Source organism: Trichosurus vulpecula, chromosome 4 (assembly GCF_011100635.1).
Source record: "Trichosurus vulpecula isolate mTriVul1 chromosome 4, mTriVul1.pri, whole genome shotgun sequence".
Taxonomy (NCBI): domain Eukaryota; kingdom Metazoa; phylum Chordata; class Mammalia; order Diprotodontia; family Phalangeridae; genus Trichosurus; species Trichosurus vulpecula.
Window position 1 is genome coordinate 187,484,595 of NC_050576.1, and position 24,057 is coordinate 187,508,651.

Sequence of the window (24,057 nt, forward strand, 5' to 3'; positions counted from 1 at the left end):
CATGGTACAAAAGGGAGGAAGAAGGGACAGAAAAGAGGGCAATTTTAAAATGTCAACTTGTAGTGGAGGACATCCACCAGTGGCACGACCCAGCTTTGGGGGTGGTAAATAACAGCGAACGTTTCTATATAGTGCTTTGGGGATCACAAAGCACTTTATAATATACGATCTCATTGGGTTTTCTCAAACAACCCTGGGAGGTAGATGCTATTGTTATCCCTATTTTACAGACGGGGAAACTGAGGAAGACAGGAGTTAAGTGACTTTCCCAGGGTCACACCGCTAAGAAGTGTATTAGTCTGAGTTTGAACAGAGGTCTTCCTCCCTCTAGACCCAGGGCCCTATCCATTGCTCCACTCAGCCCCGCTCGGTTCTGCCGCCCCACTCCCCGGGGACCGCCCTATTCTTGGGGGCGGGTCAGAGTAGTGCATTAGTTGGGCTCACATTTCCCCCCAGTTAGGAGTCAGAAAGACAACGGCCCACGGCAGGCCCTAAAGGTTCCCGACCAGGCCGTACAAGCACACCGACTGCGTACAGCAAAATGCGGTCTTCAACACACATCTGTATTGTGTGTGCTGTGTTTGGCCGGACTACTTGGCTTATTTGTGTGGTTTACTCATAGGGCTTCTGATTGGCTTTAGAACAGGTCAATCCTCTGAACTCCGGGGTTAGAAGTGAGGAGAAGGGTCACACATAACCAATAAGAAAGCACTTGGAAGATAAGTTCCACCCTCTCAGGCTTCCTGTCGCCGTCCGTCAACCTCATTAGGGGTGGGACTTTGCCTAGTGGATCGTTGGTTAGCTTCTCTGTCACTCATTCTCGACCTGACTTCCGGTAGGCAGGGAAATCTGTCCATCAGTGAAATTTCATGCGTCGATTGGTAGATTTCAGCGTCGCTCTCTAAGACTTTTGGCGACTGGCTGTGAAGGCTGTCGGTCCCCTGTGGGTCCGGTTCTCATTGGTAGGAGCCGCCGTCGCTCGGGCGGTGGCGGGCACTGGGATTGGCGGGCCCGGGGCGGGCGGTGTCAGGCTCTCGGCGGCGGCGGAGGCGGCGGAGGCCAGGGAGGAAGATGTCGTAATGAGCGGTGGGTCCCGGCCGCTGCCGGAGGGGTCTGCCTGGCCCCCGTGGCCTGAGGAAGCGGCCGACGGCCTTGGGGAGGGCGGGTCGGGGCTGGAGACTCCCCCCAGGGGCTGGGCCCGACGCCGGGGCCCGGCCACAGGGGGGGGACGGGGGAGGGAGGATTCCCGCCCGGAGGAGGAGCGGGGCTGGCCGGCCGGGCGGAGGCACCCGGAAGGGGGCGTTCGACTCCCCGCCCCCTCGGAGCCCGCTGGGCGGGAGGGCGGCGCTTCCGGAGCGGGCACCCCCGGGTCCCCGGGGCGGGGCCGGAGCGTCCCCTCGGGGCGTGGGGGGCAGACTCCCGGTTCAAGCCTACCCGCGGGGGCTGTGGGCACCGGCGGAGCCATCTCCTCTGGAGAGGCGGGGCTGGGCGCCCGCGCCGCCTCAGGGCTCCGAGGCTCTCGCCAGGCTTCCCCGAAGGGTCTCCCCCCCCAGGCCCCCAGCGCGGCTGTGGGAGCGTCGAGGCCCAACGCCGGCCCAGCGCCTGGGGCGTTAGCTGGGAGGGGAGGGGAGGGGAGGAGTCTGGAAGGAAGCCTCCGGTAGGGGCGCTCCCAAGGGGGCCTCGAAAAAATAAAGATAAAGCGGATGGTGCCTTCCCTTCCCCGTCCTCGGTTTCCCTTCCCGACTCCCTTCTCATTTTAGTTTACAAAACAAACCACCACCAAAACCCCCAAACCTGTGTCTTCTCTGGCCCTCGAGAAGCCGCCCTGCTTGCATTCCTCGGATTCGATGTCAGTGTGCTGTCATGTTGAATCGTTCCTTAATTACCTCTCCAGGGGGGGCACAGTCGGGCTTTACGTAGCATGTGTTTCCTGAAGCTCATCTTTCTTGCGAGGTCACTTGTTGCTCCAGCAGGGTTGTTTCCCGGTGAAAGAGACAGGTAGTTCTGCTCTAAACAATACCCCCACCTCTTCCTCTTGATGGGCTTTATTGAAGGACGAAGGGAGGCGATTGATGGTCTCAGGGAGTGCTAGCGTGCAGCCGCGTTGCTCCCCTTAAGGGGCTGCATGTCCGCGGAGGGCCAAACGTGGAGTTGGTATTTTGGCTGATTGCAAGGCTTCTTCCAGGGCAAGAAAGTTTAGGTTGTCAAAGAGAGGCTTTGAAGGAAATGGTGGTAGAGCCCAGTCCAAGGGAACAATTGTGCTTAGAAAAAGCAAAGAAAGAAACGGTCTTTTCCTGGAATAATGAAGATAACTGCGGTATCTTGTTTTGTTTTTAAATTCTTGTGCGCAATGAAGGGGGCGAATCTGTCAGACAACCTACCAATTGGGCTGATGTGAATGTTCCAGTCGCTTCTAACAGGAGTTAATACCTGTTGGAAATGGATTCTCATTGGCTGGGGCGATTGGTAAGTTTTCTAATTCTTGTTCTTCCACTTGGTTGTGCAGATGCTTACTTATCCTCTTTGGTTTTTTTGTTTTTGTATTTTTCGTTTTTGTTTTTCCACTGGGTTGGTCTGACCCGAGAGCAGGCTATTTGACCGTTAAAGGCATACTTCTGGCCAAGGAGACACAGTTGGGCTAGTTCATCAGTTACCTCATCTGACTATTTGCCTCCTGGGGGGAGAAGCCAAATCATATAAAAAATTGGCTCCAAGAGGAAAAGTTTGGCATCTCTCCTGGCGGCCCTTAGACTGGCTCTTTCTTTTACTCTTTTATGGAGGTTTTGGTCCTATGGAGATCTTTCAGTAAAGACTGAAGGAATGTTGAGGTGAGGCAACCAATGTAGAGACAAGGATGCCTGATGACAGCAAGAATGTCATGTGGCATTTCATCATTTGGCATGTGTGAAGTGTCCACTTCCATTCTGTCTCGTAGCCTTCCTGATAACCAGCTTGCCATCCCACCCTTCCTTACAGGGTCAATGGTAGTCGAATAGCTATTTTTTTTTCTACTGGCCTGTCCTAAATGGTTCCTCCTTATGGACAAGTGACTATTGGCAAACTTGCTTTAAAGCAGTGTTTCCCAACCAGCATGTCACAACACTTTAGAGTGTTGTAAAAGGGTCCTAATATTATTTCAGCAAACCTGTGAATTCGAACATCCTTAGCTTGGGCACAGCTGTGTTCCCTTTTTCCCCCTTCTCTGGTTCTGTCACAATCACCCTAATCAAGCATATGCTTTTCAAAGGCCTGCTGAATTCCTTGCTTATTCCAGGAATGCACACACCCCTACCAGATTTCTGTGATTGAGATTTCTTCCAACCACAAGATGTCATGGAAAGTTAAAATTAAGAACTTTTTCTCTCTCCCCACCTCCCTTTTTATTGATGGGTGGAGAAGACCAGAATGGAAAAGGTTGGGAAGCATTGCTCTAAAGTCTCTGTAGAGTATGTTAATAGTTTGAGACTACAGTGATAGAGTAGTCAGCAATCTCTGTTTGTGCGAGTAGGTGGTGGGCAGGACAGACTGTACACTCTGAAGCCCTCTGGGCTACAGGCTGGAAGTTAAATACGTGCACAATAACTCCAATAATTGCTTCAGAGTTTGTAAGGAGACATAATCTGGGGCCTCTATTTTGGCTGGTTAAAGGATTTGTTCCAACCAACCTATGAATCAGGAAAGCCCAGCCTCCAGACACAAGCAGTGCTGGAAAACAAAAACGATTATGGTGTATCCTAAAAGATATGGATCTTTCCGTAATGCCTCTACATCTGATGTAGAAGCTCTTTTTCCCTTTACATTTTTTTCTTGAAGTCTCAGTTTCCTTCTCAAACAAGAGCTCTTTTTTCCTTTCTGTATTTGTTAGCAGACCTATGGAAGCCAGCCATTGCCTGTGGGCAAAGCTTACAAACCCTAGGGTAAAGAGAAAGGATCTTTTACCACAGGCTAGTGAGTGAATAGGATGGAGGGGGGAGAAAAAATGGATGTTTGTAGCTCCTGGCCCTCACCAATATAAATAAGGAAGGGAATGAGAAATGGTATGAGAAATCTGACTCTTTCTAGGAGGTATTCTCAGTGATGGGGATTTTAGTAGATCTGTTCCAATTGACAGGCTCGCAGGGCAGAAAATGGACTTCCCTTTGCTTCCCCAGGAGACTGCAAAAAAACCCACCTTCCCTTTTTATGATGCCTGTGGGATGGTCCTTCCCAGATCAGGCAAAGCCAAGCTCCTGCTGCCCTCTGTCGAAAATGGCCTAATAAAGGATTCCTTCCAAGAGATTCTCAGATACTTCTGACGTGGGTGTTTAAAGTCACCACAGGCCCTTGGGCAGGCTTGCCATTGGATGATGTGGTATGCTCAGGGCAAGGGGTTTTGAAGTTGCTGAGTGTCCGGTTTATTTGCCTCTCAGTTCACACCCAAAGGGGAGCTGGAAGCAGTGTTGAGGTGCCAGAATTGTTTGAGTCATGAGAAGATCATGCAAACATAGCTATTAAAATCCTCTTTTCAGTTGAGCTCATATCCTGCTCTCACTTTGTTTCCTTCGTTAGAATCATCTGTGTATTCTAAGCAGAAGCTTCACTGCTGTAATTCACACACCGTGCCACAGACACTTAACCCCAGGTGACTTGTCTTCTTTATGACAGCAAATAGGAGCCACCAGGCTCTGAGATTCCAACTTTCCACTATGCATTGGCTTCAGCTACCAGAGCTGTATTCACCACATCCCAGCCACAAAGTTATTTATATGGCCAAGGGGTGTGCATGCACCTAACTCTTCTTTCCAGATCTCCTATTTCTTCCTTCTTTCTCAGCTGGTTTTCTAGGTGTCATCCTTTCCATAGGCTTCTGTGTGAGTTGGAGTAGAGTATTGTTCTTATTAGATACCTGATTTTCCTAGTTCATCAAAATGTAAATGGTAAATTAGCACTGTCTTCTGAGTAGATAGAATCACCCCTCATGCAGCATAAACTGATTCTTGCCATAGGTAATTGGATGAGTGATTATTACAAATCTGGGCAGTGAGGTAGGGGAACTTGGAAAGCCCCTGCATAATCCTAGTCCTTAGGAAAGGACTCACTCCTGCCCCTCAAGGAAGAAACCCAGTGGAGGCTTCCTGTTTGTAGTTTCCCAACCCCTTTGAGGGAAATGTTTCTGTGAGTGCTAACCCACATCTCTGGCCCAGTTTCTACAGACTCTTCTCCAATATGAGCAAAACCCAGACATTGTTTAAACCCACAAATGAGAGACTCCCATTAGCTAGAAAGAAATGAATGAGGTGGGAACAGATCACCTATCAGGACTCCTTGCTCTTAACTTACCTGGAAAACAACTTTCCTAAAACATATATTAAATGGGGGAGAGTGAAATAGATTTTCTGCTGTGTGAAAATGAGGCATATGTTGTTTCTCTAGCAGTGGGGTTGGGTTGCATTGAGTCATTCAGTTGAGTTTGCAAACAATGTCATTTGTGAGAGGGACTGACTAGGATAAGGGGGCTATTCATTCTGGGCAGGGACAGAGCCCAGTTTAACTGAACTATGTGGAGAGACAATCTCAGATACTAGGTACTCTTAGCCAGCTGAGCCAACCACTTTAGTTAACAGGAACATGGCTAGATAAATCTATTTCATTCTGTTTTTTTCTTCCTTTTCTTAAAGGAAACCTATCTCCCTCCAGAAGTAGGGTCTCACTCCACGTGGGAAGGTTTGACTTTGGGTTGAAATGTATGTCATTTACGAATGGTCATGTGCAGGGTGGCGTTCTGTTCCTTATCTTTGCAAAGACAAGATCTTTGTTATTTATTTACCGTACTTTCTGGGCCTGCTGCACTGAAGGATCAAAGCCTCTGCATTCTTATGTTTGGTACTGTAGAGTCTCCCGTTTTAGCATTTGTTGAAGAGCTTCTTAACTGATTGTTAGATTGAGTATAAAGTTGTCTCTAAGAGGTGCATAAGCTTGGTTTGGAATCTAATTACTGGTCTGACTGTTCTTTCCATTTAACCAGCCCTATCGATCCATTTCTCAACAGCTTTGGTAGTCCAACTTTATTCTAAAGAACCAGCCAGAGCTTGGTTCTCCCCCATTAGCCATGAATCCCTTCAGTAAGAGTCACAAAGAAAGCCTGGACTGAGAAGCTGCTTTGCTGGCATCAGGCCTGGCCAAGCTGACCAAAATATCCTGCAGAATGAATGTTGCAAGCAGTTGAAATTCCTCCAGAGGAAATGTCACACATAGGCCTTCTCTCCTGGCCCCCAAGGCATAACCAGGGTGATCAGTATACATGAGGGGAGAAAATCCACTTTAGGGGTATGGGTGTGGATTTGACCCTCAAAAGCAAAGCTGAGATTCACAACTTGAATTTTTAAAAATTTCTCTTTTTTATTATTTTACCAACATGTTAAGTACAAATACTCAAGAAACAGGAAAAAAGAATTGTATATGAAACTGAACTTTTGTTACATAAATTTTTAAATTTTGTATTAAATTTAACACATTAGTAACAAAACTGCCCTGTTTGTCTGTGTCTCCTTCTGAACTTCCCTCTTCACTCTCCTGTGTACTTTTAATAATTCCTTAGTGCCCTTTTCTTTTTATTTTATATCACCATCACTGTCCCTCGGTTCCTCTTGCCTAATCCCCTCCAACAGAAGCACCCTCCCATTTAACAAATAATTGTAGTCAAGCATAACAAGCTATGTTTGAAATGTATGTCTCATTGTCTGTTCCAAGAGGTGGAAAGTGTGTATCATCAGCCTTTTGAGACTCTGGCTGACTGACCATTGTATTGATCAGAGTTTTGAAGTTGTTCAAAGTTGCTTTCCCTTACATCACTGTGGTCACTGCTTCTGCTCACTCGACTCTACATCAGTTTCCACAAACCTTCCCAGGTTTCTCTGAATTCGTAATATTGTGAGCAATAGCCACATTCACTGACGGTCACTCACTTTGCTCGCTGTTCTTTTCTACCACCAAAAAAAGTGCTTTTGTTAATGTTTTTGTATGTAGGGGACCTCACCAGTTTTGACCTTTGGGGGGGTATATGTTTAATATTGATATATCACTGGGCATCACAGTTTAGTAAATTTGGGAACATAGTTCCAAATTGCTTTCTGGAATAGTTGAACCCCTTCACAGTCCCTTCAGCAATGGCCATTTTCCTTTCTTTTGCCCTCTTTGCTGCGTTGATGGGTATGAGATAAAATCTGAGTTATTTTAATTAGCATTTCTCTTTTTAGTAATGATTTGGATAATTTTTTCAAGTGGTTGTTGATAGAGTACATTTGTTCTTTTGAAAATTGTCTGTTCATATCCTTTGGCCCTTTATCTACTGAGGGATCACTTTTGTTTTCATATATTTGTATCAATTCCTTTATCCGTCTTGGAGAATAGACCATTATCAGAGAAATTTGCTGCAAAGATTTTTTTTTCCCCCAGTTAACCCAAGGGGTAAATTTTCTTACCTTTCTAGGCAGGAAAAAGCCCTTTCTCACACAGTGCTTTTTTTGTTTGTTTCGCAGTGTTTCCCTCATGTCTCTTTCTCTCTTATTCCTAAGCATTTTTAGATTTGGTGCCAGAGAAGGTTTCAAGAATGGTTTGATGAAAATGAAGCCAAGAGAGAAGATCTTAAATGCTAAATCTTAGAATATAGTGCCCCTTTCTTGGACTCTGCTCTTTTCCCCCATTACCTGTGACTTAAATTGTCCTAGACTGTGTTCACGGAATTGAAACATTAGGACCTTCAGGAATCATAAAGAGAGGGAGCTTTTGATGGATTGAGAATTAAATTATTGCCTAGTCTAGGGAAAGGAGACTCCACGGGGATGTCCCAGGAGGTATCCATAGCCAGGTATCCATAGTTTGGCTGCTACCATATTTATAGCTTGACACATATCGGGCACTTAATAAGTGTTAATTGATCTTCTGCCCGCTCAGTTCAATTAAACAGAACTATACTGAGCAGCTACCATGTGTAAGGTGCTATACTCAAGGGTTCCATCTTTAAACCATGGAAGAAAATGTAGGAGACTTAGCACTGTATACATATAATAATGGAGAAAAGGCAAAAGTAAACCGGTGAACAGTCTCAACTGCAGAATTCTAAAAGAAAGGTACTTTTGTTATTTCAAGATATAAGCACTAGCACCACTAATCAACACTGCTAAATAAACCTCTTGCTGGACCTGTTTTAGTAACTAGATAAGACATTGGTAATAGCATATTAATTGTTTGTCAGAAAATAGGAAGACCTGGGTTCAAATACTGCTTTAGGTTCACTGTGTGACCTTGGAGAGGTCACTTAAGCTTTCAGTGTCCCCAAGCAACTCTGTAAGACTCTTAAATTGCAGATTATTGGTAGGAGGAGTTTCCTCACTCTCAGTTACCTCTGATGATAAAATCACAGGTATATGCCCCCTCCCCCGCCCACTGCAAAACAAATTAAATGGCTGCCCTTGAAAAGTTTTTTAAAAGCCAAAGATCTTTTCTGTAATCATTAGCACCGTCTTGAAAAACAAAGCTTACCCTAAGCCCTCCTCAGGTCCAAATCATCTTAAATTCCAATTTGGGATTTTACTACCTATTCAAATACTTTAAACTTCTTGTGTCTCTCTTGGACCTTTGTTTCTTTTCAAATATCTGCAGGGAATGCCTTATTTTCTTCCTGTGGAATTTCAGATTGTTCTGTTTCCCTGGCCCTAGCTTGTGGCCTTAGGGGCCCCAAATCCCTGGCTGACTTAGGGAAATACATTCACAAACATTTGTAGGGTTATTTCAACTCACCTGCAGCAATTCTTTAAAGAACAAATTGGGGAGGTAAGGAAACTACAATGAAACAGTACAGCCTTGAGAGTGAGCAATGGGAGTTTGGTATCCAAAGAAAATTCAGCTTTTCCCCTGATTTTAACCCAGTCTCCAAACATTTTTGAGCACTAACCTATAGTGATAGCTAAGCAAGAGCAAAATAGGAAAAGTGTAACTGGGGTGGCTCAGATTATTTCTCATTGTCTTTTGTACTCATAGGATCATAGGATCCAAACCCTCACTTTACAGATGGGGAAACTGAGACCCAAGGAGGTTAAGTGACTCGCCCTAGGTCATACAGGCAGTACATGCCAGAAAGAGGATTTGTATCCAGCACCAGTGGTCATTCCACTGTGCCTCCTGGGACTCCTCTTCCTTCCTTTAACTGGATAGGAAAAGCCCAGGCTGAATAATTCCCCATTATTAACAAAGCAAGCAAGCACTACCTTCTTGTTACTCCCCTGAAGGCCAGTACAGTTGGGGGGGGGGTATATGTGTGTGTGTGTGTGTGTGTGTGTGTGTGTGTGTGTGTGTGTGTGGTTTATTAATGACATAGAAGTTTAGTATTGAAGGCAGTCTTCAAGGACCTCATCTGATCCAGCTTCCTCCCATTGCATCCCTTCTATAGCATCCTTGAGAGATGGTCATCTAGCCTCTACTTGAATTCACAGGGTGCTTACTACCTCGCAAGGCTGCACATTCCATTTTTGGATAGCTCTTAATGTTTAAAGGTTCCCCCTCCTACTAAGTTAAAATCTGCCTCCCTATAAATTCTGCCCACAAATCCTAGTTCTCCCAGAGTTCCACAGAATAAGTTGAATCCTTTTACATAGCAATCTATTACATATTTGAAGACATAACATATCCTTCCAAGTCTTCTTCTCTTTTGGTTAAGCATCCTTAATTCTTTCAACTATTTCCTCTGTGACATGGTTTTAGAACCCGTTCACCAGCCGTTTGTTAGTGTTTCTTTAAAAATGTATCTGCACGTAATCTCTTGAGATGTGGTTTGGTCAGTATACAGAGCATGATTAATAGCACCCTCCTTGTTATATGCATTATATTTATGTTAACGTAGACTAAGACTGCATTCACTGTTTCCGCACTGTCACACTGTTGGCTCATATACCTACCTTTAAACACAGGACTTTGTGTAGATCCCTGCTGAAGTTCCTTTTTGCCTTGGCATGTTATTCCAGACTGTTGAGATGTAGTTGAGCTTCAGTTATGTCCTCCCACATGCTAGCTATTCCTTCCCACTTGATGTCACCTGTAAATTTTATAATCATGTTGTAGATATGGACTCTGAACAGGACAGGACTGCATCCTGAACCCTGGGACATCATGATTACTCACATTTCTTGAATACAGTTGTTTAGTCGGCAGTGAATCTAACCACTGTACTACACCTCTTCAACCTCTATCTTGTCCATAATAAGATCATGAAAAACTTTTGTCAGATGCCTTGCAAAAATTAAGATATAGTACATCCATGATGTTCTTCTGATTTACCAGACTAGTAAGCTTGTCTTGAGAGGAAATAAGACCAGTGTGGCATGACTCATTGTTAATGAAACAAACCCATGCTTCAAAGGGCTTACAAACCATCTCTTAGAGAATTCGTTCTAACATTTTCTTGGGAATTGACAAAAAGGTCACCAGTCTGCACACTGGGGAAATCTACCTTTATTTACTTTTTGAAAACATCTGCTCATCTTCAGCTTTCTGGCACCTCTCCTTTTCACCATAATTCCTTAACGATTACTGACAGTGTTTCCATGGTCACATCCAGAAACTTTTTCAATCCCCTGGGTTATGATTCATTTGGGCTTGGAATCTTAAACCTACTTAGAGCAGCCTGATCCTCTTTTACCATATTCTTTCCCACCTTGGGCTTTAATTCCCTCATAATTATATTTGTTTTACCCTTTTCTGATCATTCTCCTTGGTGGAGAAGATGAAAGCAAAATAGGAGTGAAGCAGTTGTTTTCTCAGTCATTGTTCACATGCTTTCTCACCCCCAAAACAGTGTAATCCTTACTTGTTCTTCATGTTTCTTCAACGAACCATTTTTATTACATGAAGTGCTTTTCATAAGCCTTATACTCCTCTTCAGTTTGTGCACTGTCTTGGATTTGACTTCTGGCAGGTGCCCAGCTTGTATTTTTTTTGTACCGTATCAATTTTGTGCCTTATAAATATCTCAGCTTGTCAGAAAAAGCTCTCTGGGAAGTGCTTTAGTTGCTACCCCTTTCTTTCTTATGAGGATAATTTGTACTGTCAAGGAACCTGTTCCCTCTCAAACCTTTTCCTTGCAGGGTCTTTGGCCACAGAACATAGCTTTCTGTCTTTTTCTTTAACTTTTCGAAATAATCCTTACTCTGCCCATCATCCCTAGTTCTGACACTTATAAACTGATATGATCGGTTTCTTTGAAGGTTTCTTCCGCTTCAGTTTTGCCAGTCAGTTCTTCTTTATAGGAATTAAATCAAATGTAGTAGCTTGCTAAGAGAGAAACCCTTTTCTTGGTCTGTTCTCCATTTTATGAGATACTCTACTTTTAGGGGGGTAACAGTACCCAGCGGACACTGTTGTCTGCCGTAGTCTTAATCACCTAGAGCATCTTGGTCTGGCAACCGCCTAGGCTGGGCAGGGAACCTCAAAGTCTTGTTGGATCAGCCGGCAGGGCAGTGGTGTTTTCAGTGAAGGTCAGCGGGGAAGGAAGGGGACCATGTCATCATTAGAATTTGCCAGGTTGGTTTGGGTTTGTTTTTTATTTTGTCTTGGTATTTTGTTTGCTTCTGTTTAATAATAAAGGGTCTCACATCCTGTGGTACTTAAAACAAACCTGACATGGTCCCACAACTATAGTTGGAGGGAGAAGAGAATCTCACAGTGTCCTCACCCCTGACCTGCTACAGAAGAAACTTAAAAACTGGCTGTAAAATATACCACATCTACTTCTTCACCCATAGCCATGTCTGCTGTCCCCAGGGCATCCCTATCCCCTTTCTATCCCTTTGTTTTTCTTCTCCCAGCAACACCATGTCATTCTTCCTTTGACTTCCCAGCCCAGCCTGGCTTCCAAGGGTTGCCCGTCATATGTTCCCTGCAGACCCTAACCAGGGTCCCCAGGGTAGAGCAGTAGCCTAAATCTCTCTTCTCCCACTCTACACCATTCCCTTTAGGGCTAGGGTCTCAGCGTACTTCTTAAGTTCTTACTATGTCCCTATACTGTGCTGGGTGCTGGGGGTGAAAAGAGAAGGAAGCAACTCTCCGGGAGCTTACTTTTCCTGGGGAGGAAATGTACGCACATAAATCATTTAAAAAGAAGTTCCAAGAGATTGGCAGGTGGGGGGGGGGGTGGGACGGGACGCAGTGAGTCAGGGTGGAGCACTCACAGCTGTGGACTGTGGGAATCCGGAAATGCTCTTGTAGAAGGGAGCACCTGGGTTGAGAGCAGGATGTGGACTGTCATGTATGGGAGACAAGTTTGACTGGAACACAGACTGCAGGAGGGAGAGGAGGGCAAACAAGTCTGAACTAGGAAGAGCTTTCGGTGCCTGACGAGGAGTTTGTATTTTATTCTTGAGGCCATAGGGAGCCCCTGAAGCTTCTTGAACAGGGACATCTCTGTGGATTGGAGAGGGGGATGGGCTAGTTGCAGCAGTAGTCCAGCTGAGAGGCAATCTGAGCTTGAAATAGCACTGTTTGTGGTGCGAGCGGAGAAAAGACAGGTTGTAGAGGTGAAATTAGCCAGACCGGGTTAAGTGAGAGCAAAGTCTTGAGAATGACTCCTAGGGTCTGAACCTGGAAGCAGGAAGAATGGAGGCCCCCTCGACAGAAACAGGGAGGTTAGCAAGAGGGGGCTTTATAGCGGTAACAAGTACTGTATTGGAATACTGTTGGAGTTGAGATAGCTCTGAGGCACCCACACGGAGATGTCCATCCAGCAGTGGATGATGCTAGAGGGGAGCTCAGGAAAGGAATGAGGGCTGGCCCCTCTCAGAGGTCAAGGAATGAGCACCATCTTAGGCACAGTGGTGATGAGGAAGCAGGGGAGACCAGGTCATCTGGCTTGGCTGTTAGGTTGTCTTTGAAGTCAGTCTGTCTCCTTCAGTGTCCAGCATAGTGCCATTGTATGTGGTAGATGCTTAATAAATATTAGTTGTACGAAGTCCCCCATCGCTGCTTGATCTTGTTTTCTGTGCCAGGGAGGCCTCATGGGATGTGGGAAAGAGGGCCGAACTTAAAGCACAGGACCAGAATGTGAAACCCACTTCTGCCGTTTACTACTTGTGGGGCCTGGGGAGGTGACCTCTGACCCCTAGAGCACCTTCTAATTTGAGTTGTGTGGTCCTATGATTCAGCTTTGTTGTCTTGTTTTAGGAAAATGTCGTCCACATGTGCCCTTTAGTGTACGCCTGTGGCAACAGCACTGATGTCTTTTTACTTTTATTCTATACCTCCTTCTGCAAAATGTGTCATTTTATGCTCTTCTCTCACCCTTACTATTAGATGCTTCTTTTTGAACAAGATATACTCTTCCATTCCTGTATTCTCATCTCAAGCCCCTGGGTGATACTTAGGAAACTTGGTGTCAAAATGGCAAATTCACTTTTTTGTTCCCTTTCTTTATGAACTGTATTCTGTGCCCCATGCTGCCCTTATGGTACCATACAGCCAGAGACAGCTGAAGGCCCTTGGTGCACTCTGCCCAGCAAGAATCTTGACAGCATGGTCCTCTGGTACTTGGCCTGGCAGCTAGAGCTGAAGTCAGGTTTAGCAGAGAAGCAGTTTCCTCTATCCCAGACAGGAGCCGCGCTTCTGCCATTGTCCAGCAGAGGGAGGCGATGTCTCTGGGTAACAGAGCTGATCTTACAGAAAGAACACTTGGGTGTCTCCACATTGTCCTGGAAATCTTGTGAATCCCCCACACGTCCAGCTGTCCATTGAGACACAGGTTTAGATGGCAGATTTTGATTAGAGGAGCATCAGGATGGCTAGGAGAAGTGTTTGAACTGTCAGTACTTGAAAGTGGGGTGTAGTGTGAAAGGGTAATAAACACTGTCATGATTTTGGGGTGGTCGATGTGGATGATGAGTGAAACACAAAGGTGAGAACCCTCTCAAGGCCCTCTTTTTCACTCTTCTTTCTATTCCTTGCAGAAGATCAACAGACCAGTATGGCTGCCACTGCTGCTGTCAGTCCCAGTGAATACCTGCAGCCTGCTGCCTCCACTGCCCAGGTGAGCGGGCTCTGCATGAGCCCAGACATTCTTATTATGACTAAAATGAAATCCTGCCTCAAAGGGCTCCTCTTGTGCAGGGTGTCCCAAGAAGCACCCTATGGAATAGGGTCCATTTTCACAGTATTCATAGATGAGAACAGGAGTAGGAACAATTATCTCCATGTATTAGATAAAGCAGTTGAGACCCAGAAAGATTAAGTGAGTCCCTTAAGGTTGTAGCCCATATGGTAAGTGAGGAGTGGAACCAGGATTAAAACTCCAAAGTCCACAAAGCCCCACTGCCTGTTATAGGAGAATAGATCCTGGAAAAGTCAGTCCCAGAAGATGACTGTTCACTATAGTATGGGAGAACTAGTTCTACTCACTGGTTTTTGGGAGCAGGGTCTCTCTTAGACATTAGTCAGGAAAAGGTTGATTTCTCCCTCCACCCTCACCTGTTCCCTCCTGTGGTGATATTACTGCCATCCCTAACAGAGCTGAAGAACTAAGAGTGATGAGTGACCCATGTTAGAGACGAAGGCAGGAGGTAGCAAGAGATGGAGGAAACTGGGGGTGAGAGGCTAAGTTAGTTTGTTCTGAATTATCTTACCCCTGTGGTACTTCTTTAGAAGGATCCCTTGGATCTCTGAAGGCATTTTCTCACTTGAAAAATCTAGAACAATAGTTTTGAGCTTCCATCCCAGTCTCCTTCCTGATGGATAGCCTTCACTGTTCTGATTGGGGAGAAGCCCAGAGAAGAGAGAGGAAGGGGCCCTGATGGACTCTGCCTACCCAGACTAGAGAGGGCTCTTGCCAGGGATGTAGCAAAGAAAGAGCAACCAAAGAAGAATAAAAGACAAGTCACTCCACCTCTCTAGGCCCTAGTTTCCTCATTTGTAAATTAAAGGGTTGAACTAGGTGACCCAAGGTCCCTTCTAGGACCTGTGCTTCTATGAGCCTAGGTAATAAGAGAGGCAAAGATCAAGGAACAAAAATGGGTAGAGGGAAGGAGGGAACAACAGTAAGCTTTTTATTCTCACTCCTTTTCTCCTCTTGGGTCTTTGCAGGACTCCCAGCCATCACCCTTAGCCCTCCTTGCTGCAACATGTAGCAAAATTGGTCCCCCTGCAGTAGAAGCTGCTGTAACACCTCCTGCACCCCCCCAACCCACACCACGGAAACTTGTTCCCATCAAACCTGCCCCCCTTCCCCTCAGCCCAGGCAAGAACAGTTTTGGGATCTTATCCTCGAAAGGGAACATACTCCAAGTCCAAGGTTCACAACTGGGCACATCCTATCCAGGCGGTCAACTCGTGTTTGCTATCCAGAACCCTACGATGATCAACAAAGGGGCCCGGTCCAGTGCCAACATTCAATACCAAGCAGTTCCTCAGATTCAAGCAGGCAATGGACAGACCATCCAAGTCCAGCCTAACCTCACCAACCAGATCCAGATCATCCCTGGCACCAACCAAGCCATAATCACTCCCTCCCCATCCAGCCACAAGCCTGTCCCAATCAAGCCCGCCCCCATCCAGAAGGCTGGCTCTGCAGCACCTCTGCAGAGCCCAGGTGGTGTGGTGAAGCTGACGGGTAGCGGTGGCAATGTGACCCTCACTCTGCCTGTCAACAACCTAGTGAGCACTCCGGACACGGGCACCCCAACCCAGCTGCTCACTGAGAGCACCACTACCCCGCTGGTCAAGCCAAATAAGAAGATGAGGAAAAAAGGTCTCCCGGCCTCCTCACAGCCGGCTGTGGCAGTAGCTGAACAAGTGGAGACCGTGCTGATTGAGACGACAGCGGACAACATCATCCAGGCAGGGAACAACCTCCTCATTGTGCAGAGTCCTGGAGGGGGCCAGCCTGCCATGGTACAGCAGGTGCAAGTGGTTCCCCCTAAGGCAGAGCAGCAGCAAGTGGTGCAGATTCCCCAACAAGCCCTTCGTGTGGTGCAGGCAGCCTCAGCTACACTCCCCACTGTCCCCCAGAAGCCCTCCCAAGACTTTCAGATCCAAACGTCTGACCCAACACCAACTCAGGTACCTTGCTGACGTTAGGCCATTTTTCTGCCCCCTTTCCTGCCTTTCTCACCTTTGACCTTCCCTAGGGAATGTCAGAGTTACTTTGTAGTTGGGGATTGAAAATACGAGGCACTTCCCTTTCCAGTTGGGCTTTTATGAGCACAGAGCATCAGCTTGACTTTTGGGAAGTGAGGCCACAGATGGTCAGAGTAGTCAGGCCTTGAGGTTTTGTTGTGATGGCCAAAAAGTTTAGAGGAAGTTTTCTAGTCCTTGGTCGGTGAAGGGAACTAGACAGGAAGAAGGGACATGACCTTAGAGTGGGAGGACTTGAGGTTAAATTGGGTTCAGTTCAACAAGTATTGAGTATCTACACTGTCCAACGAGTTCCTGGGTACTGTGCATGTATTTATTGGCAGGTTAGTTAAGGAAAAGTGTACATAGTTCTTACCTTCAAGGAGTTTACAGTCTAGTTGGATCACAGAGTGAGGCATTGAACAAGTGAGCAAAACTTGCTGCTGCTGCACATTGGCCATGTCTTTGTCCCTATCTCTGTTTCTGCTAGGAAGCAGCAGAGCAAGTCTCTGTTTTAATGAGGAGGGAGAATCCAATCCCAAAGGTCATTTTTATCACACCTTAAACTATGTTCCATTATATTTTTTGTAGCAGAATTGGCAGCCAGCATTAAAGTGCATTTACTTGGGGAATTTTATTTCAATGATTGACAGTCAAGGAAATGAATGAATGGGAGGTAAGGGGGAAACAGCCCTGAAATATGCTGGGGATTCGAAAATTGGTACAAATAGTTCACAAAGTGGAAAATCTGTAAGATGATCAGGAAGAGTTGACCATGTATGTCAAGATTAAGGCTGGTCTAATGTCTAGGAACAGGAAACAATGATAGGCAACAGCAAACATTTATTAATCATTTACATGTGCAAAGTACTAAGAAAACAGAGAAAGGCAGAAATGGTTCCTGTCTTCAAGGAACTTACATTCTAACGAGGGAGAGACAACATGTAAATAATTAGGTATCCACGAGATGCACACAGAGTAACTAGAAGGAGGTATGAGAAGAAAAAGGCTCCTGTAGAAGAGAGGATTTGAGGTGAGTCATAAAGGAAGCCAGAAAAGTTGTAAAGACTAATCTTTTGAGAATTCTCATTCTGTAAAATTATCAACAGAGGGATAGGATCCTGCTGATTTAAGAAGGTACTTAACACATACACTTGGAAAACTAACAAACAGTTCTTACTGACTGCACAAAAAAGGCTCTAGCTTCATGTTTATCCTTGACGACAGAAGGGTAAGCATGACTCTGAGACTCTGAGATATCAAGTCCAACAACTAATAAATGAACTTGCTAATGGTGGTTCCCTGACTACTCAGGTTGGGTCCTGATAGGGCATGCCACCTATAGCACCTTGACCTCACATGTTACCACTTGAACTGATTCCATTAATGCCTGTGGTTGTAAAAACACAACATGGCAAGTGGAGATCTCATTCCTGAAAATCCAAGGAATGATGATGTTTTCTCATAAAATTAGACCTGTACTAGCAATCCTGAGCTGAATGTTTTCCACCCTTTGTTGCATACTCAAGAATTTGAGACCATCTCGAGGAGGATAAGCTAAAGCCTTACTCTTGATTAACTGAAGATACGGACCCTGAGTGACTTGCTCAAATAAGATAGAACCTAGATAAAGGACATTTATGTTTTCAGCCCCTTCAGTTGTACTGTTGTATGTTTCAGCGTTTAAATATCAGTCTCCCAGGAGAGGATTTGTAGGTGTGCTGTATCATGTTTAAGTATCTACCAATTTGAATTTATAAGTCATTTGTGTTAGAAGCATTTATTTTGTGTGAGAATAAACTGCCATCCTATATATAAAAACATTAGACCTGTACTTCAGAAGGGCTTTCCTTTTTCAGAATAGAAAATTAGTTTTGTTTCTCAGTTGAAAATGAAAAAGACAAGATTTTAGAGTGTCAGTACTTGTAAATTTCAGCTCAGACTTGATTCTTTTGAAAAAAAATTTATTATCAAGAGGGTTTTTATTTTAAATTCTTAAACATCAGGGTTAGTGATCATAACAGCTGGTATGTTACACTAAATAGCATTTAATCCAACCACCCTATTCCCTGACCATCTGTGAGAGCACAGTAGCTCTGGTGCCGAGCAGGTGCTCACTTTGAAGTAAGATCTCACCTCTGACCCTTCCTGGCTGCATGGCCATGGGGGAGTCACTGCCCTTCTGGGAGCCCCAGTTTCCTCTTCCATAGTAACCCCCTCACACCTGGTTAGGGGAGGCTCAAATCAGCTCTCCCTCATAAGGTGCTAGGTGTGTATCTGTCATTACTCTATGTGGTTGATGTTCAACAGCGAGACATAAGCCTCCTATAAATTCACATGCACGCGTATGCACACAAACACCACCACCACCACCAACACACAAAAAAGAACACAAAAAATGCTCAGTTGGTGTAAACATGGCTCTCATACTGCCACTGGCTTGTGATGGTCTTAAATAAGCCTGCTAACCTCCTTTGGCTTCGGTTTTCTCATCTCTAATAATGAATAAGTTGGACAAAAGGACCTATAAGGCCCCTTTCAGCTGAAAAAGTTCTATAATTCTTTGATCTTTTGTTTCTGTTTTTTTTAATATTGATTAAGAACGTTAAGCTGTTCAGATCAACAGATAAATTGTTCACCTACAACATGCAAGGCAGTGTGCCAGGGACTGTTCACAGCAGAGAAGAGAGATTATGATTTCCATTGAATATTCACCATTAGCTAGGCTGAGGAACTTTTAAGGTATATGTCCATCTGTGAGCTAGTTCAAGAAAGGGACTTAGACTAGTCCTGTCCATGCCTCTGATTCTCAGTGGGTTCTGTGCTGGGGTGGCTGACCCTCTTTCCTCTCACCCCCACCCAGATCTATATCAGAATGCCTTCAGGGGAGCTGCAGACAGTCCTCCTACAAGAACCCCCTTCAGTGACGGTGCCTGCTGCCTCCACCACATCTTGTAGTAGTCCTGTAACCCGAGGCCCCCACTTGGGAGGCACCAGTAAAAAGCACTCTATTGCTGCTTCTCGAAAGGAACGGCCCCTGCCAAAGATTGCTCCTGCTGGAGGCATCATCAGCCTGAATGCAGCCCAGCTGGCAGCAGCTGCCCAAGCTATGCAGACCATTAATATCAATGGTGTCCAGGTCCAGGGTGTGCCTGTCACTATCACCAACACTGGAGGTAAGAGGATTCTGTCTGCCTTTCAGTCTGCCAACAGCACTGACCAGGTACTCTTTATGTGTAAAGTCCTGTCCTTGGTGCTATGAGTTTCTCCTTTGATGGAGGGATGAATGAATGAAAAATAATTTATTCAGCATTTACTATGTGCAGAGCACCATGCTAAGCACTGGAGATACAGAGAGAAAAGGGGAGACAGTCCCTCCTCTCAAGGAACTCACATTGGAGGAGACAACACATATGGGAAGGTTTCTGCTGTAAGGCCCTTGAAGTGCCGTGGCAAATATCGGGATTGAGGCAGGACACTTGAAAATCTTTAGAAACACTTCTACAGTAACACCCAGACCAAAGCAAATGCACGTGCTACAAAGTGAGGCTCTAAGTGCTGGGGAGAGCTGGGATAAAGGAGTCTGGTGAGGCTAATTAGCTGAATAGGACATTGGAGATGAAAGGGGACTCTTACTCAGCAGACAGGGTTTGGGCAAGGCCTAGCGCTGACAACTGCAAATAGGTTATCAACCTTGCAAATAAATCACTGCTATGTGATGACCCACTGGCCAGGACATTTTTGACTGTGTTCAGTAAACTAAGCAAAGAACTATTTTCAGGCTATGATAGCTTTTTCAGTCTCTCTACATTGTTTTAAGAAGTTTAGCTAGTGCATTTTAGTCTTCCCATCTGCCTGTGGAAAGGTGGAAAAGGGGCTATGCTTCCTTTTGTTCCTGATCAGTATGGCTGGTTCCCCCCAGCCCTAGGATGGTGCAGTTTCCACAAGGTCAATCAGTTCTTGCATCACTGCCTTAGAATCGTGGTGTCAAACTGAAATAGAAATGGGGTGGGGGGGGCACTAATCCGTACATAAGGATCCATGCCAGTGACATTAGTTTAGAATGTAATTGTATCTCTGTTTTATTATGTTTTTATTTCTTTAGTTAAATATTTCTCACTGACATTTTAATCTGGTTCAACTGCATTCAGGAGTATTGTGATACCTCTGCCTTAGAAATTCTTCCAAAGTGCCCTGATTGTTATAGCTTGTTTCTTACTTATATCCAGGGATATACATCCCTGAGGACTTTCCTGCAACTTGGGGGTGGTGTGTTGCTACAAAAGATCTATAGGATGGAAGCTCCTGGGAACCCATACATTGATGGCCTTTCAAGGTCCATATGGAGGGGTCTAGTGAAGTGGTTTCACTGTCGGAGGGTACCATTCTCTGAACCAGGCCTCTGTACCCACTTCCCATTTCCTTCACCCTGAGTCTTTTTTCCTTCCCTTCACTCAGGGCAGCAGCAGCTCACTGTACAGAATGTTTCTGGGAACAATCTGACTATCAGTGGCCTGAGCCCTACACAGATTCAGCTGCAGATGGAGCAGGCACTGGCCGGAGAGGTGCAACCAGGGGAGAAGAGGCGGCGCATGGCTTGTACTTGCCCCAACTGCAAGGACGGGGAGAAAAGGTGATCCTAAGATAAGAGGGCCTGTGTCCAGGAAGGCTATAGACCCATTGCCCTTTGTTGTACTACATTTTTTTCATCTTACTCCATTCTGCCTGGTGCAGGCCCTCTGCCTCATCTTTGTCCCCATTCTGTCCTCCTCTTCCTGCAGTTTTTCCCATCTCATCTTCTTCCACCCATTCCATGTTTCTCCTAACCCATCCTATCGTTGTCTCATTTTCTCTTCATTTCTTCTACTGCTCCCCTCCAAATCCATCTCTAGGTCTGGAGAGCAGGGTAAAAAGAAGCATGTGTGCCATATCCCTGACTGCGGAAAGACCTTCCGAAAGACATCACTGCTGCGTGCCCATGTGCGCCTGCACACCGGAGAGCGGCCCTTCGTCTGTAACTGGGTCTATTGTGGCAAGAGGTTTACACGTAGTGATGAACTCCAGCGGCATGCCCGGACCCACACAGGTCAGACCCCTGCCTAGCCAGTGCTCACCATTTCCATGCAACCCCAGGCTTAGTATGTGAGAACATCAAGTGAGAGCCAGAATCTTGGGAGGAAGGGTAGGACAGTGGACAGGGTGCAGGATCCAGGGTCCAGTCCCACCTCTGATCTCTGCCATTGTGACCTTGGACAAATCACTTACCTTCTGAGCCTCAGTTTCCTCTTCTGTAAAATGAAGGGGTTGGACTTGATGACCTCTAAGGCCCCTTCCAACTTTGACCTATGGTCTTGATTCACTTCCTGATTGGGGCTGGAACTCTGTAATTCATCCCTTTGTGCAGAGCACTGTTTTCTAGACCACAAAAAATGGGTGGTATGGTTCTTCTGCCCCAGTCCCGAAGGAATTCATTATCTTTGGGGTAAACAGAGCATCCCAGCCATTGGGGAGGGAAGGGCGCCATCATTGTTGGAGTGACAAAATGCACATTCATGAAACAACTTAAAAAAACCACTTGCACAACACCATGCCTAGAATTAGAGTAGCAGCCGAGTCTCTCAGTGCTGAAGAGATCAGAAAGGGCTGGCATCAAACTGGATACATTTTCCTCCTGTTTGGAAGGAAGAGATGTAGACTGGTAGGAAGCAGTTAATAGGGCATCATCTCGAGGGTAGAGAATAATACAAAAGCATGGAGTCAGAAATGAACAAATCATATACAAGGGAGTAGGGAACAGATGAATTTAGTGACCCCAAAAAATTGGGTTGGGGACTAATAAGAAAGGAGGCGAATTGAAGTGGCCTCGGTGTCTGGATTTGCTATGATAGGTGGTAGGGAACTGCAGGGAGTCTCTAAAGCCAGTTTAACATGTGGCCTGAGGTGGGACCTGATTAAAGTAGTGACATCTTCATTTGGGTGTTTGGTCCTTCTCCCTTCCTGCTTTTGGGGGATGAGTTCTTTTGAGCAGCTGAATGGCCAGGGTTGAATCTGGAACATAGGGTGCAGGGATGACAGACTTTTCCTCTCCCCAGGTGATAAGCGTTTCGAGTGTGCTCAGTGTCAGAAGCGCTTCATGAGGAGTGACCACCTAACCAAGCATTACAAGACCCATCTGGTCACAAAGAATTTGTAAAGCCTACAGCAGTTGGAGGCCCTGCAGATTCAACTCCAATTCAGCCTGGTGCCCCCAGAGTCAGAGGCACCATGGCTGACTCCTTGCCCCCTTATTCCCTGACTGTGGCCCTGCAGAGAGGGGCTTCAATAACCATGTTTCCTCCTTCCTAAGCCATTTGGCTGCCACAACAGCCCCTCTTCCCTCCACCATAAGTCCTGGCCCAGATCCTGGACATTGGCCATGTACAATGAGACGTTCTAAACCAGGACGAGTGGGAACCTTTATTTCCAAAGGAAAAACATGAATTTCACTCCGTCGAGGAGCCAAGTGAGTCCCCTTCCTTTCTCCTCCCCCATCCCATAGCACTGATGTGGCCCAGGGCAGGGGAACCAGAAAGGAGATGCATCCCCTTGTGCCACCCCCTCTCTTGTGGGCCTGTCATACCCTACTCCCACCTGAGGGCAGCATGGCAGCAACATAGCAAACACTTGGGACCCAGTCCCAGAGCCCCCATCCAAGGGCCACCCACAGAGGAAGTGGGAAGGACACCTGCCTCCCCTCCCCCCCAAAACAAAACACTTTCTTCCAGCACATTCCAACTTTATATTTTAAAAGTATATATAACCACAGACTCCTTCTGATCTTCCCTGTTTTTCTATGAAGAACGTTGCCTTATACTCTACTTCAGATAATGAACACTGTGTATTGTGTGCGCTTTTAAATAATTTTATTTAATTGCTTCCTTCTTCCTTTCCTTATCTTTCCCCTTCCCCCATTCCTCTTTTTCAGTTTGGGGTTGGGATTTTGTTTTTTGGACAATGATGAACAGAAAAACTTTTTTTTTTCCCCTCTCCAAAGACTTTTCACTTCTAAATAACGTAAAATTTCAGTTTGAATCCGGAATTTGATTTTTTTTTAAAGAACCTTCACACACACACACAAACATATTGTCCCTCTCCCCTTTTTTCTCATCCCATACCCCCACTCAGATCCCATTTGTGTATAGTGTATATTGTATAATAGACAATATTGTGTCTACTACATGTTTAAAAACATATTGCTTGTTATTTTTGAGGCTTTTAAATTAAAACAAAAATCCACTTTATTTTTAGTTGTAACTGCTTGAGGTATGTTTTTTGAATTAAGTGACAGATTTGTTATCCTTTATTAACAATGTACTTTGTTGGTCAGCACAGAGCTGACAAAGAATTTTTTCTTGCTAATAAATTTAGTTGCCTGAGGCAAAGTCAGCAGCTTGGCAATGAGGCTTCCTTTGTCTTTTACCCTGGAGAATTTTCACTGGGGAGGAAGCAAGGTGGGGATGGAGCCTTGAGCATCAGGATCTTGGAGAAGGACCCCAGGGGAAAGTAGGGCCCAGCCTCCTTTACCTTTCTTACCCTTAGCAGGGATTCCCAGCTGAACTTACAGAAAGTTGGGTATTCTCATTCATGCCTGTCCAATAGTGGCATAATCCCATAGGGGACCCATTTGGGTAGTTGCCCTCATTTTTTCCTCTGTAGGCCAGTTTTCCCAGAGGAGAAGCTGATGCCAGAGAACTAGACTCTCCACAAGCACTCTCATCAGCCACAGTGCTGGCAGAAGTGTGCCTCTGAGGAGTGCAAGTCTCCTCTTGGGTAGTTTATTTCCAATAGGTACTTGTGTGATAGGGTGAAGGTGGTGAAAATAAGGAGCAAGCATCTCTGCATTTCTTTCCCTAGGTATAGAGACGAAAGGGAGGGACACTGGGAAGAGGCCAA

General features: G+C 45.6%; 1 protein-coding gene across 4 annotated transcripts; it reads left to right on the forward strand.

Annotated features, from left to right (window-relative positions):
* Positions 1 to 1,018: 1,018 nt before the first annotated feature.
* Positions 1,019 to 23,550, forward strand: SP2 (Sp2 transcription factor). 4 transcript variants are annotated; one of them, XM_036756793.1, is made up of 8 exons: positions 1,019 to 1,086; positions 2,357 to 2,466; positions 13,968 to 14,047; positions 15,097 to 16,071; positions 18,989 to 19,301; positions 20,584 to 20,758; positions 21,018 to 21,211; positions 22,218 to 23,550. In XM_036756793.1, the coding sequence occupies exons 3-8, from the start codon at positions 13,985 to 13,987 to the stop codon at positions 22,316 to 22,318; spliced, it is 1,821 nt and encodes a 606-aa protein (XP_036612688.1). In that variant the 5' UTR covers positions 1,019 to 1,086; positions 2,357 to 2,466; positions 13,968 to 13,984; the 3' UTR covers positions 22,319 to 23,550. The 4 variants fall into 4 exon arrangements, with proteins under 4 accessions (XP_036612688.1, XP_036612687.1, XP_036612689.1 ...); XM_036756794.1 differs by lacking the exon at positions 1,019 to 1,086 and adding an exon at positions 1,757 to 1,998; XM_036756792.1 differs by lacking the exon at positions 2,357 to 2,466 and having other exon boundaries at positions 1,032 to 1,086.
* Positions 23,551 to 24,057: the final 507 nt, after the last annotated feature.